This window comes from Zingiber officinale, chromosome 5B (assembly GCF_018446385.1).
Source record: "Zingiber officinale cultivar Zhangliang chromosome 5B, Zo_v1.1, whole genome shotgun sequence".
Taxonomy (NCBI): Eukaryota; Viridiplantae; Streptophyta; class Magnoliopsida; order Zingiberales; family Zingiberaceae; genus Zingiber; species Zingiber officinale.
Window position 1 is genome coordinate 97294967 of NC_055995.1, and position 18727 is coordinate 97313693.

Below are 18727 nucleotides of genomic sequence, written 5' to 3' on the forward strand. Positions count from 1 at the left end.
TATAACTAAGGATAATATAGTAAAATATTAAAGTAAGTTATTCATTAAAATTTTCAAACAAATAAATTTTTATTACATTATTTAGATTGAATCAAACAACATTTGGTTATGTTTTATTGCTCATAATTTTAGTCATGTGATTATCAAGTAATCACATAACCAAGATTATACATGATAACTTGAACTAAACGCACCATAAAACTTAACTTCATTATCAACTAAATAAATTTGAAAATATAAAATTTTAAATAATTAAATAAACTTGAATTGATCAGATTCTTTACCTCGAAAGTGAACCAAATTTAAATCAAGCTGCAGCTTGTAAAAGGGAAACTTAGGCAAATTTAAATTACAACCGTTTCAATAATTAATTTATTTTAAATATGATTTAACTAAATTAGATTATTTTATCAAGTAAATTTAAGTAATATAAATTTTAAGTTTGGTTTGGCTACTTGACTGGTCCTCCTCTGTGGACGGAAATGTGAACCTTCCCACAGTTTCATGCTTCTGGAGAAGGAAGGAACCGCGTCGATCTGAGTTTTGACCCAGTTCCCTCTCTCTCTCTCTATATGAACACCATCCGGCGATCTAATTGGCATTCCAAAAATCAAGACGCGGCACGAATTCCTACAGCTTTGATCGTTTCTTCTCAATTCAATTACATCGATCGCGAGATGGCCAAGCAGAAGGTGGTGCTGAAGGTGTCCATGGGAGACGCCAAGAAGCGCTCCAGAGCTCTCAAGATCGCCGTCGGGTTGTCCGGCGTGGTGTCCGCGGCGCTGGACAACGACCGCCTCACCGTGGTCGGCGACGGGGTCGACTCCGTGGAACTGGCCACCGTCCTCAGGAGGAAGATGGGCGGCGCCGAGCTCGTCAGCGTCGGCTCAGCCGAAGAAAATAAGAAAGAGGAGAAGAAATCGCCGGCGGTGGAAGCGTCCGATAAGAGCGCTTGGCAGCCGGCGCCGGTGATCTCCTGGACTACGTATCCTGCAGCCCCGCCGCCGTATAACAATTACCGGTACCCTTACGAAATCGGAGAGGCAGATCGGGAAGACAATTGTAGAATCATGTAGACATTTGATGTAGGAGCTAGATCGGAGCTTCAAGAGATCTACAATTGGTTATTGAATGTAACCCGTAAAGGCTCAGTCTTGGGCTAAAAAATTTTATTCGGTTACTTCTCTAAAATTTCTCTGTAAAAATCAAACCTTTAGCATAATCGTTATTTTGTTCGGCATTAGATCTCAAGCAATAGCATGATAGATAATTAATCCGTTAAGAATTGATTTTATTCAACAGTTTGTTCTGCTGCCATGCACCTTTCTTGCATCCTTATTCAATCTTTCTGAAAAACATTGTCATCGTCTTTCCTTTGGAGCAAGCTAGAAGTAGACATGGATGGAATAAACATACTTTCCATTATCATTAGCAAGCTTTACATCATGGCTAGAGGTATTAATGTTTTCCTTTCTTTCTTTCTTTCTTGTCTATCTTTCTCCTCTTTGCTCTGGTGTGAGTCCACCTTTGCCACAGCTTGGACAGCTCCTTAGACCAAATCCTTGGCAGTCATAGCACCTAAAACCATACAAACACTCGATCAGCAGTTCAAGTAGAAGATTACAAATCTGTTCAGCACATTTGCTTAAATACACTTCAATCCATTTAAGGGTCTAAACTCACTTCCATCTCTCAAAGATGTTCCCATTTTTCTTATTCTTCCCTGTTCCCTGCAGTTATATGTACCTAGTCAATAAGATTTCAAAGATGTTCTTGATATCGAAGACAATTAAAGTTCCTCAAGGAAAATACCTTACAGCCAGGGCATTCGATTGCTCCTTTTCCACTGCATGTTCTGCAGTTTTTGGAACCCTGGGAATTTGAGACAAGAAATCACTTGAGTGGAATAGTTAAGGATGTAGATGATGAGAAAGTTGCAGGCACACACATACAAGTTTGAAGGACACAGTGTGGGACTTGAAAGGAGAGATCGCACCCTTTTGTCTTGCTCTTATTTGATGAAGTCTCTGTGGACAACTTGTCGAGGAAGAGAACGAGGAAGCTATCTCCATGATCATCCTAGATGAAAGCTTCTATAATTGATATGGGTATATGGGGATACAAAGGGAGAAGATCTTATCGATAAGCATGGAGTGAGAGCCACAGGTTTGGCTCTGCTTCAACATTATCCATGAGGAGTAGGCATGTGGTGCAAATTCTAGTTTGCTCCAGACGAACCCAAAGCTTAAGTTGGTTCGAGCATATGGATCGAATTGAAGCTTAGATCTAATTAACTGAACCGATCAAATAGTATAAATCATCGTTTAAATCAAAACAAAACAAATCATTTTTTAACCTAACCAAACCCGACTGAATTATCAAATAAAAATCGGATAAATTGAACTAATAAAACATCGATTAATTATATCAAAAATCAAAATAATTTACTTTTTTTTTAGTATTTTTAAAATTTACAGTCAATTGATGATATATAATTGTTAATCACATTATTATTTTTGTTTAAAATTAATTAAATTTAGATTTTTAAAATCGAGACTTCAACATCTGCAAGCCAGGGCTGACCCAATCGCTCGGCCATGGAAGATGATTGTTAAAAATCATGAAATCCTGTTTCTTTTGCTTCTTGTTTTTTTTCGAGTTCTATGCGATGAATGATGGGGACAGGGCAAGCTCGTCGGAATTGATATCTGGATTTTTTTGGGGAAGGAATAAAAAAATCTAGCTAAAGATTCAAGCTTTGAGATAAATATCTGGCCTTCCTGCAAACATTCGAACAGAAATTGGAGATCGAGAACGACCTCGAGGGGAAATCATCATCTCAGAACAAACATCACAATCAAGCACAATGAACTCCAGCAAATATCGAAACAGAAGATAGTTAGGGCATTGAATTTCATAATCACTACACATTTCGAGCGATGGGCCGATCACGGCGAGGCGTGTGGCGGCGTCGCTGGCGGAGAGGAGAAGAAACGACGGGAGAACAGCGACCCGACCCAAAGCCATCTGAGGGCGAGTCGGAGGGGGGCAATGGGCGGGGATTTGGGATCCGAGCTAAAAATCGAAACTTGGGATCAGATGTGGCAGCCGCAGAAGAGGTAGAAGAAGCATAGGCCGGCGACGAGGACGACGGCCTCGAGGCAGTAGAGGATGCGGAAGGCGAGGTCGTCGAGGAGGGAGAAGTGGAGCTTGGGGCGCTTCCACCGCCAGAGCCAGGAGGTAGAGAAGCTGAGCTTCCACGGCCAGTGTCGGCGGCTGCTCTCCTTGTTCAGCTTCCTGAACCAACCGAGCTTGCGCATCCTGGCTGCCGGAGACCGGAGGCGTGGCCGCGTGGGTGGCGGTGGCGGAAGAGGGGGGCTGGGATTTAAAGGGGAAGGGCGTCGTGCAGTGTTTGTTCTTCGGAAGGTACGCCAGCGGAGGACGCGCTTTGATTGGCTTTTGACTGGGCATTTTGCATTTTAGTCCAAGGGAAAACCGATTCCTTATTTCACAAGCAAGTCCACGCAATGTGGACAGACCTTTTTTTTTTAACTAAAAACAAAAATATGGCTTCATTTTTGAATTTATTCCTTTCAGTCTTTCAGACCTTTTTTTACAGCAAAGATTTATTTATTTATTTACTTTTAACGAAGAAAAATACTAATTTATTCAAAGGCAATATGGCAATATAAATGGGATAAATTATCCTAAATTCTCTATATACAAACTTAATTTTATGGTATCAGAAAAAATTTATGCGTATTTTATGCATGCAATTTTTTTTTAAATTCTCTATCAACTCTCTAATCTATATAGATTATCTAATTATTCATAATTTTTTATAAAAAAATTAAAAATGAAATATAATTCTTTCAAAATATAACATATTTAAACTAAAATTTAATACATTTTCTATTAAATTGAACATAATTTTTTTCTATTTAATCAATCGAATCATATGTTGGGACCAAATATGTAGGTAGGAGGGGAGAGGGGTGAATAGCTCGGCGCGATCTCGTGCTCGTCGTTGCTTGTTTCTTCAAAGATATGCAGCGGAAATATAAGGAAAATAAACACTCAACGCTAACACTAGGATTTACTTGGTATCCACCTCAAGAAGAGGTGACTAATCCAAGGATCCACACACTCATGCACCCTCCATTATGAAAACACTCCTTTTCGGTAACTACCGAAGGCGGAGAAGCCCTACAAGCTCTCAGTATAAGAAGAAAGGGAAGGGAAATACAATACAAGCAAAAGCTTACAAGATATGCACAAGAAACTCTAACCGTAGCTTCTTCCTAGCCTCTTGACTTGGACGTGCACAAGCACAAGCCTCCAAGAACCTTTAAGATCTGGCGTGAGAGCTGTGGAGAACTGCTGTGAAGATTTGTGTCGACAAAAGAATCGGAGCCGCAGAAGTTCTGCCGAGAGAAACACTCGTCAACAGCTATATCCTGCGCCAACGGTCAAATCCCAATCGATTGGATTGCTCCTAATCGATTGGGAAGGCTTTGGATCGATCGGCCGATCGATCCAGAACTTATTGCGCAAAATCACAGTTCCCAATCGATCAGTCGATCGATTGGAGGCTCCCAATCGATCGACCGATCGATTGGGAGGCTTTCTGTGAGATCGACGATTCTCCCAATGGATCCACTGATTGATTGGGAGGAGGCTTGTCGCAGGGACTCGCCCAATCGATCAGCTGATCAATTGGCCATGAGCCAATCGATCCAGCTCATGATTTCGCCCAAAATCAAGTCCAAAAACCCCTTAAACCAACATCCGGTCAACCATGACCTGTTGGTACATCATGCCTAGCATCTGGTCACCTTTGACCTACTAGAACTCCCTCACCAAGTGTACGGTCAATCCCTTTAACCCACTTGGACTTTTCTCCTTGTGCCAAGTGCCCGGTCATCCTTGACCCACTTGGACTTATCTCCACCAGGTGTCTGATCAACCTTGATCCACCTGGATTTTTCGTGCCAAGTATCCGGTCAATCCCTTTGACCTACTTGGACTTTCTAACACCAGATGTCTGATCAAACTTGATCCATCTGGATTTCCTGTGCCTGGCTTCACTCGCCAGGACTTTCACCTAGCTTATTCTCACTAGGATTTTCCTTCTGCCTAACTTCACTCACTAGGACTTCTCACTAGTTTCACTCACCAGGACTTTCCTTTCTGCCTAGCTTCACTCACTAGATCTTTCACCTGACTTCACTCACCAGGATTTCCCATACTGCCTAGCTTCACTCACTAGGTCTTTCACCTGACTTCACTCACCAGGATCTTCTTCTGCCTAGCTTCACTCACTAGGACTTCTCATCTGCCTGGCTTCACTCACCAGGACTTTCATATGGCTTCACTCACCAGGATTTTCTTATGCCTAGCTTCACTCACTAGGACTTTCCACCTGGCTTCACTCACCAGGGTTTTCCCAGTCAAGTATCCAGTCAACCTTGACCTACTTGGCTCTTCTTCACAATCTCCCACATGAACAATCGCACCTGCAATCTCCATGTGTTGTCTACATGTATTGTCAAACATCGAAACCCAAACATCAAGACTCGAGTTTGACCCAATTCAATCTCAGTCAACCAAGTCAACCTTGACCTAGGGAATATTACGCCAACAATTTCCCCCTTTTTGATGTTTGATAATACCTTTAAGTTAGACTAATCTCATAACCTCAACTCTCCTTCATGCCAATGTAAGAATGATGGTTTCCTTCATTCTTCTCCTTTTCTAGAAGACAAACTCCCTCTTAGGTAATGAATGCCTAACTTAACCACACATTCTCCCTCTATTGGCACACATCAAGAACTCTCCCCCTGAAAAGTTACCCAACGTTGTTTACAACTTCACTCATTGTTCACAACACAATAACGAAGGTCCCATACCCTTCATTATTCTTAACTCTCATCCTTGAGCATATACCACTTGGTATATTCACACACGATTCAAATGAAGGTCTCATACCCTTCATTGCCATCAAATGCTCATCCATGAGCATACGTCACTTGAATAATGAAGATATCCACTCTCAATTATATTCAAATGTCCAACCTTGAACATTTTCGCTAAAGAAGGTTAATCATATTCCAAGGTGTATGAAAAATATATTTTCATGTCCTTAAAGAGTAACTCCCCCTAAAGACATGCACGTAACTTCTGTTATTGCACCAACAATGACTTGGAATCCCTAAACCTTTAGGAAACCCAAATTTAGAAGTTTTGAGGTTCAAAAATTCAATATTGAAATCAAACCTCAACCTAAACCTCTAGTTAGTCTTCCTTGACCAATCCATCCTTGTTTTCATCATGAAAACTCCCCCTAAATGTATACAAATATGTTTTGAGGGGTAAGGAATAGTTACCTAGACTAAAGGCGGTTCAAAGTACTGAAATCAGGCTTGCTCGGTCAAAATCAGCATCCCCAATCGATTGGAATTGGGTCCCAATCGATTGAACCCTTCTGAATCGATCCACTGATCGATTCAGGCTGCGTGGATTGATCCAGTGAGCTTCTGTTCACGAGAAGCTCACTCTCAATCGATCGCCTAATCGATTGAGACCCTTTAATCGATCGGGTGATCGATTGAAGGTCTGAAGTTGCTGAAATTTCATTTCAGTCAACTTTAGAAACCCCTAGAAAATTCTACAAAATTCCAAAAATCATGAAAATCATTGTAGACATTATTTAGGGTATATATTATCATGTAAAAATATTTTTCTAAGAAAATACTTCATATTTTCTAAGATTGACACAAACCTGAAAACTTATAAAAACTTTAGCGTTTTTTTCTAGTTTGTGTCTAACTTTTCAACAATGATCACTATCAAAAGATAGTCTTCACCAAGGTCTTCCAAAATCATTTTAAAAGTTATTTTCAAAACCAATATCCAACCATGTTATTTGGGCTCAATGCACATGACTTGTACACTAGCTTTCCCAATGATTGGAAAACACATAACTATGTGTTTTGATGAATTTAAAACTCACAAGAATGCACTAAATCAACATCTTGAGTTTTGTTCATCATCCTAACATCTCACTTGTATTTAATGTGTATGAAACCACATATAAGTCACCTTATAGTTCTTTGTGAGATGTAAAATTTTGGTTTTGCCCTAATCTAGGGATCATGCATATTTATCTAGGTATTTTGAGATCATGAACATCCACCAAGGATGTTACTTGTTAATAAATGTCATTTGTCCTTAGTTTGCAAGGAATTAAAAACAATGCATGATGTGTTATGGCATACATCAAGAGTAAATAATTTTTAAAAGAAAAATTTCCTATAACTACATGATGTATGTATAACATGACATGGTATTTTTATATTTTTCATAATAAGACATGAGTGCAATAATAAATATGATGTCATGACATATGATGGGCAAACAATACATGAAACATTAACATAAATAAAATATACCTAGATTATCTATCTAAGTATCCTAAAGCCTTAGCTAACTTAACTTAAGTCCAAGATTGCCCATGACTTCCCAAGAAAAATGCACACACCAAAATTTGACATTTCTTTTGCTTTTATAAATTTTTATGCCAATTTAAATTATGCATAATCCTCAAATTTTGACACATATTACTCTTTTAAAGAGTAACAAATTAAGTTAAGGCTTAAGTTGCCTTTAATTTCCTAAGAACATACCACAATCCCAACTTGGTAGTTCTTATGATTTTCCCAAATGTGCCAATTTAATTTTAAAATCAAACTTCTCACATTTTGGCACATCTTACTCTTTCCAAGAGTAAGCCAATAATCATTATCATTTTCAAAGGTTAACAATAACCTTGAAAATGCTCTTAGAGTGTCAACTTCATCATGATTGGGTTAACTACCCTTTCAATTAGAGTTGACACTCTCTAACCCATCTAAAGGGTAGAGAAAATGCTCCTAGGAACCCAAAACCTATTGGTGCTCCTTGGATGCTCTAAGTACTCACTAGGGATAACCTCCCTAGATACCTTCCTAGTGACCTTGTTAGGCTTCTTAGAAGCCTTGGTCACTTTTTCTAAATCAACTCTAGGGATTTCTTCCTTTGTGACCTTCTTTGTAACTTTCTTGGACTTCTTAGAAGTCTTAGTCACTTTTATTGCAAAAATACTCTTACGAATAACCTTCCTAGTATTTTTGACTTGACCATTTGACCTAGGATTGGTTCCATAATTATATGGAACCCTATGGTAAGAAATTACATCCTTCTTAGCCTTAGGTTTGTATCCCAAACCTTTACGACCATAGGATGACCCTTGTTGTCCTAAACCTAGGTTTTGCTCATTTTGCCCTTTTAGGATATTTTCCATCTTTTTTAGGGTCTTTTATAATTTATCAAGTCTTGACCTCAAGACTTGATTTTCTATCATTAAATCCTTAGTTTTTGGTTTTTCATTTAATCCTTGAGCAATTTTATTTTTAGGGTTGTAACTAAAATCCTTAGAATTCTTACACAAATTTTTATCTACCTTTCTAGACCTAGGTGTGGTCGTTTTAGCATGAAGAGCTACATGTTTTTCCTTAATTCTATCATGCTCCCTATTTTTATGGTAAATAGTATTAAAATGATATAAATTGGAATTAGCATGCTTTTTACCATTATTTAAGGGGGTAGGCTCAATAAATGATACCTTTCGTTTTACTTTTGAAGCTCTCCCTTGAGCTGTGCTCCCTCCTTGAGGCTTGACCGCTTTCTTCCCCTTGGGACATTGACTCCGATAGTGTCCCTTTTGATTGCAAGAGAAGCACACAATGTGCTCATTGCTCTTCTTTGTAGCGGGGGTGGTCTCTTTGGGCTTCTCCTTGCCCTTAGGTGCTACTTGGCCCTTCTTCTTGGCCAATTTAGGGCACTTACTTTTGTAGTGCTCATGCTCCCTACATTCAAAACATATAATATGATTTTTAATTTTAATTAAACTATTTATACCTTCATGTGTAGGGATGGCATCCTCTCCATTTGATTTCGATGTAGAGGCTTCCTCTTGATCCGAAAATGGTTTCCCTCCCATTGATTTGACTTGACTTGTGGAGGTGGAAACTTCTTCATCCTTTTCTCCTCTTGCCCCGGATGTGGAGACTTCTTTTTCTTCTTGATCCGGTGTCAAAGAAGATCACTCCCCCTCAATCCTAGAGATGGAGGCTTCATCATCTTCATTTTGTACATGGAACAAAGAGTATGCTCCCTCTTTGCCCTTTGCATTGCATTCCTTTGAAGATGAGGCTTCTTGAACTTCTTCTTCTTTGGAAGTTGAGCATCTCTCAACTTCGGAATTCTCCTCCTCTTGGTCTTGCTTCATTGAGTCGCCCTCTTTGGATTTTTCTTGGTTTGGTATATGTTGGGACTGAAAAGTAGCTAGAGGGGGGGGGGGGTGAATAGCTTCGCGTGTGCTCGTCGTGCTTCATTGCTTGTTTCTTCAAAGTGATGCGCAGCGGAATACAAAGAAACAAACTACAACAATGCTAACAATAGGATTTTACTTGGTATCCACCTCACAAGAGGTAACTAGTCCAAGGATCCACGCACACACACACACCTCCACTAATAAACACTCCTTTTCGGTAACTACCGAAGGCGGAGAAGCCCTACAAGACTCTCAATACAAGTAGAAGAAAGGGTAGTAAAGAATAAGCAAAAGCTTACAAGAGATGCAGTAAAAACCCTAGCTTCTTCTTCTTCTTGTTGCAACTCGCCTCTTGACTTGGATGAACCTCCAAGAACCTTCAAGAACTGGCGGTGAGGAGCTTAGAGAGTGCTGGGGAGGAGCTGTGATGAATCTGTAATGAATCGGTGAAGTTCTACTAAAGGAATCGCACGCTAACAGCTATAAACGACGCCAACGGTCGAATCCCAATCGATTGGATTACACCCAATCGATTGGGGAGGCTTTGGATCGATCCACGGATCGATCCAGAGCGCCTCTGTGCTCTGAAAAAATGTCTGGATCGATCCACGGATCGATCCAGAGCGCCTCTGTGCTCTGAAAAAATGTCTGGATCGATCCACGGATCGATCCAGCGCTTATCATGCCAAGCAGCAGCGTCCCAATTGATCCACTGATCGATTGAGACCTCTGGATCAATCCACTGATCGATCCGGAGGCTTTCTGTTCGCTGGGAAAAGCCTGGATCGATCCACTGATCGATCCGGAGGCCTGGATCGATCCACTGATCGATCCAGAGGCTTTCTGTTCGCTGGGAAAAGCCTGGATCGATCCACTGATCAATCCACTGATTGATTCAGCTCTTGGTTTTTACCCAAAACCAAGTCCCAAGCCTCCCAAACCAACATCCGGTCAACCATGACTTGTTGGTACATAAAACCTAGCATCCGGTCACCCTTGACCATCTAGGACTCTCTCACAAAGTGTCCGGTCAATCCCTTTGACCCACTTGGACTTTTCTCCTCTTGCCAAGCATCCAGTCAATCCCTTTGACCTACTTGGACTTTTCTTCCTCGTGCCAAGTATCCGGTCAATCCCTTTGACCTACTTGGAGTTTCACCAGATGTCTGGTCAACCTTGACCCATCTGGATTTCCCCGTGCCTGGCTTCACTCACCAGGACTTCCCTTCTGCCTAGCTTCACTCACTAGGACTTCTCTTCTGCCTGGCTTTACTCACCAAGTCTTTCACCTAGCTTCACTCACTAGGATTTCCTCACTGCCTAGCTTCACTCACTAGGTCTTTCACCTGGCTTTACTCACCAGGATTTTCCTTCTGCCTAACATCCTAGTTAGGACTTCTCAGTCAAGTATCCGGTCATCCTTGACCTACTTGACTCTTCTTCAATCAACCTTGTATTGTCAAACATCAAAACCCAAACCAAGACTCAGGCTTGGTTAACCAGGTCAACCTTGACCTAGGGAATATTGCACCAACAATCTCCCCCTTTTTGATGTTTGACAATACCTCTTGTTAAGTTAGGAAATTAGGCTACTCCCATAGCCTCAACTCCCTTCATGTCAATATATGAATCCATAAGTTAAGCCCTTCATTCTCCCCCTAAGAGGGCAAACTCCCTCTAGGTAATAAAGTCCTAACTTACTCCCTTTCATTCTCCCCCTATTGGCACACATCAAACCATGCCTCATTTTTAGGCACACATCAACAAATTCACTTGTTGAAAACTCTCCCCCTGAAGAGTTGCTCATCATTGTTCACAACTTCACTCGTTGTAATCAACACGATAATGAAGATCTCATACCCTTCATTATCCTTAACCCTACATTCTCCCCCAATGTAGGCAAATGCCTATCCTTGAGCATTATCCACTGGAAACCACTTGAACAATGAGGATATCCACTCCCCATTAAGGTTCAAACGCTCAACCTTGAGCATGTTCTTAACGGAAGGTTAACCACCTTCCAAGGTTTATGAAAAATAATTTTCATGTCTTTAAAGAGTCCCTCCCCCTAAAGACATGGTGGTAACTTCTGTCATTGCACCAACAATGACTTGGAATCCCTAAAACTTTAGGAAACCCAATTTTAGAAGTTTTGAGGTTCAAATATTCAAAATTTGAAACAAACCTCAACCTAAACTTCAACTTAGCCTTTCTTAACCAATCCATCCTTGTTTTCCACACGAAAACACCCTTTTTATGTATACAAATGTATTTTGAGGGGTTAGAAATGGTTACCTAGACTAAAATAGGTTCAAAATGCTGAAAATAAGCTTTCCCAGCCAAAATCAGCATCTTCAATCGATTGGAGTTGGGTTCCAATCGATTGAACCCTGCTGAATCGATCCACTGATCGATTCAGTCTTCTTGGATCGATCGGCTGATCGATCCAGCGAGCTTCTGCTCACAAGAAATGTCTTCTCAATCGATCGGCTGATCGATTGAGGCACTCCAATCGATCCACTGATCGATTGGAGGCCTGAAATTGCTGAAATTCCATTTCAGCCAATTTCAGAAACCCCTAGAAAATTCTACAAAATTCCAAAAATCGTAAAAATTTGTGTAGACATTATTTAGGGTATACTTTATCATGGAAAAATAGTTTTCTAAGAAAATACTTCATATTTTCAAAGATTGACACAAACTTGAAAACTTGCAAAAACTTTAGTGTTTTCTTCAAGTTTGTGTCTAACTATTCAATGATGATTACTATCAAAAGATAGCCTTCACCAAGGTTTTCCAAAAGCATTTTAAAAATATTTTCAAAACCAATATCCCACCATGTTCCTTGGGCTTAATGCACATGACTTGTACATTAGCTTTCCCAATGATGGGAAAACACATAACTATGTGTTTTGATGAACTTAAAACTCAAGGAAATGCACTAACTCAGCATGTTGAGTTTTGTTCGTCTTCCTAACATCTCACTTGTATCTATTGTGCATAAAACACATACAAGTCATCTTATAGGTCTTTGTGAGATGTTAATTTTGGTTTTGCCCTAACCTAGGGTTCATGCATATTTATCTATGCATCTTGTGGATATTGACTATCCACCTAGGATGTCATTTGGTATACCACTTGATGATAACTGCCATTTGTCCTTAATTTTAAGGAAATAACATAATGCATGATAATGTTATGACATACATCAAAAAGAAATAATTTTCAGAAGAAAATTTCCTATAACTACATGATGTATGTATGTCATGACATGATATTTTTGAGTTTTTCATAATAAGTCATGAATGCACAAATAAAACATGATGTCATGGCATATAATGGGCAACCAAACATTGCAAGATTTAGCATAATTAAAATATACCTAGATTATCTATCTAAGTATCCTTAACCCTTATCTAATCCTGAAACATAAACCTTAGATTGCTTAATTTCCTTAAGAAAATGCCAAAACCCAACTTGTCATTTCTTTAATCTCTTGAATTAATTATGCCAATTAAAAATTTAGCATATCCTCAAATGTTGGCATATTCCATTTTTCATCAAGAGTAAACACTTTAAGTTAAGGCTTAGATTTGCCTTAAATTCCTAAGACAATACCAAAGTCCCAATTTGGTATTTCTTAACACTTGATTTCTTGTGCCATTTAAAGTCATTTCAAATTTCTTCCTTTATAGCACATTTTACTCTTTCCAAGAGTAACAATAAATCCATTTCATTTTCAAAGGTTAACAAAAACCTTGAAAATGCTCCTTGAGTGTCAATTTCTTCAAAGTTGGGTTAACTACCCTTCTTCTCAGAGTTGACACTCTCTAACCCATCTATGGAATAGAGAAAATACTCCTAGGAACCCAAAACCTATTGGTGCTCCTTGGATGCTCTAGGTATTCACTAGGGATAACTTCCCTAGATACCTTCCTAGTGACCTTGTTTGGCTTCTTAGAAGTCTTGGTCACTTTTTCTAGGTCAACTCTAGGGATTGCTTCCCTTGTAACCTTCTTTGTGACTTTCTTAGACTTCTTAGAAGTCTTAGTCACATTTGTTGCAAAAATACTCTTAGGGATAACTTCCCTTGTATTTTTGGCTTGACCACTAGACCTAGGGTTGGTTCCATAACTATATGGAACCCTATGGTAAGAGATTACATCCTTCTTAGCCTTTGGTTTGTATCCCAAACCCCTATGGCCATTAGATGACCTTTGTGCTCCTAGACCTAGGCTATGCTCATTTTGCCCTTTTAGAATATTTTCCATCCTTTTTAGGGTCTTTTCCATTTTATCAAGCCTTGACCTCAAGACTTGATTTTCTATCACTAAGTCCTTAGTTTTTGGTTTTCCATTAAATTTATGAGCATTTTTATTTCTAGGCTTGTAGCTAAGGTCCTTAGTGTGATTGCCTAGATCTTTATCTACCTTCCTAATCCTAGGTGTGGTAGTTTTAGCATGGTAAGCTACATTATTTTCCTTAATTTTACCATGCTCTCTATTTTTATGGTAAATAGCATTAAAATGATATAAGTTAGAACTAGCATGCTTTTTACCATAATGTAAAGGGGTAGGCTCAATAAAAGCTACCTTCCTTTTTACCTTAGAGGCTCCCCCTTGACTTGAGCTTCCTCCTTGAGCCTTGACCATCTTCTTCCCCTTAGGGCATTGACTCCGGTAATGCCCCTTTTGATTGCAAGAGAAGCACACAATGTGCTCCTTGCTCTTCTTTGTTCCGGGGATGGTCTCCTTTGGCTTCTCCTTGCCCTTAGGTGCCACTTGGCCCTTCTTCTTGGCCAATCTAGGGCACTTGCTTTTGTAGTGCCCATGTTCCCTACATTCAAAACATATAATATGATTCTTATTATTAATTGAACTATTCATACCTTCTTGTGTAGGGGTGGCACTTGCTCCTCCATTTGATATGAATGTAGAGGCTTCCTCTTGATCCGAAATCGATTTCCCTCCAATTGATTTATCTTGACTTGTGGAGGTGGAAGCTTCTTCATCCTCTTCTTCTCCATCCTCTTGTACATGAAACAAGGAATATGCTCCTTCCTTGCTCTTTTGATTACACTCCCTTGAGAATGAAGCTTCTTGGATTTCCTCTTCTTCGGAAGTTGAGCATCTCTCAACTTCGGAGTCCTCCTCTTGATCTTGCTCCAATGAGTCACCCTCTTTGGATTCTTCTTGGTTAGGTACAGTGGAGGGGATCTCATGAGTCTTTTCCAATTTGCTCCATAGCTCTTTGGCATCTTCAACTTCTCCAATTTTCTCCAAGATGTTGCTCGGCAATAGATTGACCAAAAGCTTGGTCACTTTGTCATTGGCCTCACATCTTTGGATTTGTTCTTGGCTCCATTTACTCCTTTTGAGAACTTTGCCCTTTGAATTCCTTGGAGCCTTAAAACCTTCCATTAGAGCAAACCATTGCTCTATCTCCATCATAAGAAAATTTTCGATTCTTCATTTCCAAGAATCGAAGTTTGTGGATGTGTACGGTGGAGCCACCCTTGTGTCAAATCCAAGTCCATCTTGGAATTGCATCTTGAAGTTGAGCTTCTTGAATTCTTTGACTTTTGATGAATTTGCTTCAACTTCTTCACCCTCTAGCTCTTCTTGTTATCCTTGACCCTTCCGACGATGATTCCGGTGAAGAGCGGCCTCGCTCTGATACCACTTGTTGGGACCGAAAAGTAGCTAGAGGGGGGGGGGGTGAATAGCTTCGCGTGTGCTCGTCGTGTTTCGTTGCTTGTTTCTTCAAAGTGATGCGCAGCGGAATACAAAGAAACAAAATACAACAATGCTAACAATAGGATTTTACTTGGTATCCACCTCACAAGAGGTAACTAGTCCAAGGATCCACGCACACACACACACCTCCACTAATAAACACTCCTTTTCGGTAACTACCGAAGGCGGAGAAGCCCTACAAGACTCTCAATACAAGTAGAAGAAAGGGTAGTAAAGAATAAGCAAAAGCTTACAAAAGATGCAGTAAAAACCCTAGCTTCTTCTTCTTCTTGTTGCAACTCGCCTCTTGACTTGGATGAACCTCCAAGAACCTTCAAGAACTGGCGGTGAGGAGCTTAGAGAGTGCTGGGGAGGAGCTGTGATGAATCTGGAATGAATCGGTGAAGTTCTACTGAAGGAATCGCATGCCAACAGCTATAAACGACGCCAACGGTCGAATCCCAATCGATTGGATTACACCCAATCGATTGGGGAGGCTTTGGATCGATCCACGGATCGATCCAGAGCGCCTCTATGCTATGAAAAAATGTCTGGATCGATCCACGGATCGATCCAGCGCTTATCGTGCGAAGCAGCAGCGTCCCAATCGATCCACTGATCGATTGAGACCTTTGGATCGATCCACTGATCGATCCGGAGGCTTTCTGTTCGCTGGGAAAAGCCTGGATCGATCCACTGATCGATCCGGAGGCCTGGATCGATCCACTGATCGATCCACAGGCTTTCTGTTCGCTGGGAAAAGCCTGGATCGATCCACTGATCGATCCACTGATCAATCCACTGATTGATTCAGCTCTTGGTTTTTACCCAAAACTCCCAAGCCTCCCAAACCAACATCCGGTCAACCATGACTTGTTGGTACATAAAACCTAGCATCCGGTCACCCTTGACCATCTAGGACTCTCTCACAAAGTGTTCGGTCAATCCCTTTGACCCACTTGGACTTTTCTCCTCTTGCCAAGCATCCGGTCAATCCCTTTGACCTACTTGGACTTTTCTTCCTCGTGCCAAGTATCCGGTCAATCCCTTTGACCTACTTGGACTTTTCTTCCTCGTGCCAAGTATCCGGTCAATCCCTTTGACCTACTTGGAGTTTCACCAGATGTCTGGTCAACCTTGACCCATCTGGATTTCCCCGTGCCTGGCTTCACTCACCAGGACTTCCCTTCTGCCTAGCTTCACTCACTAGGACTTCTCTTCTGCCTGGCTTCACTCACCAGGTCTTGCACCTAGCTTCACTCACTAGGATTTCCTCACTGCCTAGCTTCGCTCACTAGGTCTTTCACCTGGCTTCACTCACCAGGATTTTCCTTCTGCCTAACATCCTAGTTAGGACTTCTCAGTCAAGTATCCGGTCATCCTTGACCTACTTGACTCTTCTTCAATCAACCTTGTATTGTCAAACATCGAAACCCAAACCAAGACTCAGGCTTGGTTAACCAGGTCAACCTTGACCTAGGGAATATTACACCAACAGTATAGTGGAGGGGACTTCATGAATCTTCGTCAATTTGCTCCAAAGCTCCTTGGCATCGTTGAATTCTCCGATTTGAGCCAAAATATTGTTTGACAATAAATTGACCAATAGCTTGGTCACTTTATCATTTGCCTTGCTCCTTTGAATTTGCTCTTGGCTCCATTTTCTCCTCTTGAGAATTTTGCCCTTAGAATTTGTTGGAGCTTCGAAACCCTCCATTAGAACAAACCATTCCTCTATCTCCATCATCAAGAAATTTTCGATTCTTAATCTCTAAGAATCGAAGCTTGTCATTGTGAATGGTGGAGGCACCCTTGTATCGAATCCAAGTCCATCTTGGAATTCCATCTTGAAGTTGAGCCTTTTGATGAAGTCTTCGACTTGTAGAATTTTGCTCCAACTTCTTCACCCTCCAGCTTTTTGCCCCTTCCGGCGATGATTTCGGTGAAGAGCGACGTTGCTCTGATACCACTTATTGGGACCAAATATGTAGCTAGAGGGGGGGTGAATAGCTCGACGCGATCTCGTGCTCGTCGTTGCTTGTTTTTTCAAAGATATGCAGCGGAAATACAAGGAAAACAAACACACAACGCTAACACTAGGATTTACTTGGTATCCACCTCAAGAAGAGGTGACTAATCCAAGGATTCACACACTCACGTACCCTCCACTATGAAACACTACTTTTCGGTAACTACCGAAGGCGGAGAAGCCCTACAAGCTCTCAGTACAAGAAAAAAGGGAAGGGAAATACAATACAAGTAAAATCTTACAAGATATGCACAAGAAACCCTAACCCTAGCTTCTTCCTTGCCTCTTGACTTGGACGTGCATAAGCACAAGCCTCTAAGAACCTTCAAGATCTGGCGTGAGGCTGTGGAGAATTGCTGTGAAGATCTGTGTCGAGAAAAGAATCGGAGCCGCGGAAGTTCTGCCGAGAGAAACGCTCGCCAACAGCTATATCTTGCGCCAACGGTCAAATCCCAATTGATTGGATTGCTCCCAATCGATTGGGGAGGCTTTGGATCGATTGGCAGATCGATCCAGAGCGCCTCTGTGCTCTCGGGAATAGCCTGGATCAATCGATCGATCGATCCAGAGTTTATCGCGCAAAATCGCAGCTCTCAATCGATCAACCGATCGATTGGAGGCTCCCAATTGATCGACCGATCGATTGGGAGGCTTTCTGTGCGATCGACGATTCTCCCAATCGATCCACTGTCGATTGGGAGGAGGCTTGTCGCAGGGACTCGCCCAATCGATCAGCTGATCGATTGGGTATGAGTCAATCGATCGGCTGATCGATCCAGCTCATGATTTCGCCCAAAATCAAGTCCAAAAACCCCTTAAACCAACATCCGGTCAACCATGACCTATTGGTATATCATGCCTAGCATCTGGTCACCCTTGACCTACTAGAACTCCCTCACCAAGTGTCCGGTCAATCCCTTTGACCCACTTGGACTTTCTTCCTCGTGCCAAGTGCCCGGTCATCCTTGACCCACTTGGACTTATCTCCACCAGGTGTCTGATCAACCTTGATCCACCTGGATTTCCCGTGCCAAGTATCCGGTCAATCCCTTTGACCTACTTGGACTTTCTAACACCAGATGTCTGATCAAACTTGTTCCATCTGGATTCCCTGTGTCTGGCTTCACTCACCAGGACTTTCACCTAGCTTCTTCTCACTAGGATTTTTCTTCTGCCTAGCTTCACTCACTAGGACTTCTCATTTACCTGGCTTCACTCACCAGGACTTTCCTTTCTGCCTAGCTTCACTCACTAGGTCTTTCACCTGACTTCACTCACCAGGATTTCCCATACTACCTAGCTTCACTCACTAGGTCTTTCACCTGGCTTCACTCACCAGGATCTTCTTCTGCCTAGCTTCACTCACTAGGAATTCTCCTATGTCTGGCTTCACTCACCAGGACTTTCATCTGGCTTCACTCACCAGGATTTTCTTATGCCTAGCTTCACTCACTAGGACTTTCCACCTGGCTTCACTCACCAGGATTTTCCCAGTCAAGTATCCAGTCAACCTTGACATACTTGACTTTTCATGAACAATCGTACCTGCAATCTCCATGTGTTGTCTATATGTATTGTCAAACATCGAAA

General features: G+C 41.2%; 2 protein-coding genes across 2 annotated transcripts; one reads left to right on the forward strand and one right to left on the reverse strand.

Annotated features, from left to right (window-relative positions):
- The first annotated feature begins 585 nt into the window (after positions 1 to 585).
- On the forward strand, positions 586 to 1299 carry LOC121985122 (heavy metal-associated isoprenylated plant protein 41-like). The gene has a single exon (XM_042538406.1). It carries the CDS (start codon positions 678 to 680, stop codon positions 1074 to 1076), a length of 399 nt encoding a protein of 132 aa, XP_042394340.1. The 5' UTR covers positions 586 to 677; the 3' UTR covers positions 1077 to 1299.
- Positions 1300 to 1402: 103 nt separating this feature from the next.
- On the reverse strand, positions 1403 to 2164 carry LOC121985123 (protein PHOTOSYSTEM I ASSEMBLY 2, chloroplastic-like). The gene is made up of 4 exons (XM_042538407.1): positions 1953 to 2164; positions 1813 to 1872; positions 1684 to 1730; positions 1403 to 1578 (listed from the first exon to the last, which is right to left on the reverse strand). The coding sequence occupies exons 1-4, from the start codon at positions 2076 to 2078 to the stop codon at positions 1491 to 1493; spliced, it is 321 nt and encodes a 106-aa protein (XP_042394341.1). The 5' UTR covers positions 2079 to 2164; the 3' UTR covers positions 1403 to 1490.
- Positions 2165 to 18727: the final 16563 nt, after the last annotated feature.

Excerpts from the sequence above, each read along its gene's own strand:
- LOC121985122 (XM_042538406.1), top strand. The coding sequence starts at position 678 with ATGGCCAAGCAGAAGGTGGTGCTGAAGGTGTCCATGGGAGACGCCAAG.
- LOC121985123 (XM_042538407.1), bottom strand. The coding sequence starts at position 2,078 with ATGATCATGGAGATAGCTTCCTCGTTCTCTTCCTCGACAAGTTGTCCA. Across the intron at positions 1,731-1,812 it reads TCGAATGCCCTGGCTGTAAG|GGAACAGGGAAGAATAAGAA; the intron begins GTATTTTCCTTG and ends ATATAACTGCAG. Across the intron at positions 1,579-1,683 it reads AACATCTTTGAGAGATGGAA|GTGCTATGACTGCCAAGGAT; the intron begins GTGAGTTTAGAC and ends GTATGGTTTTAG.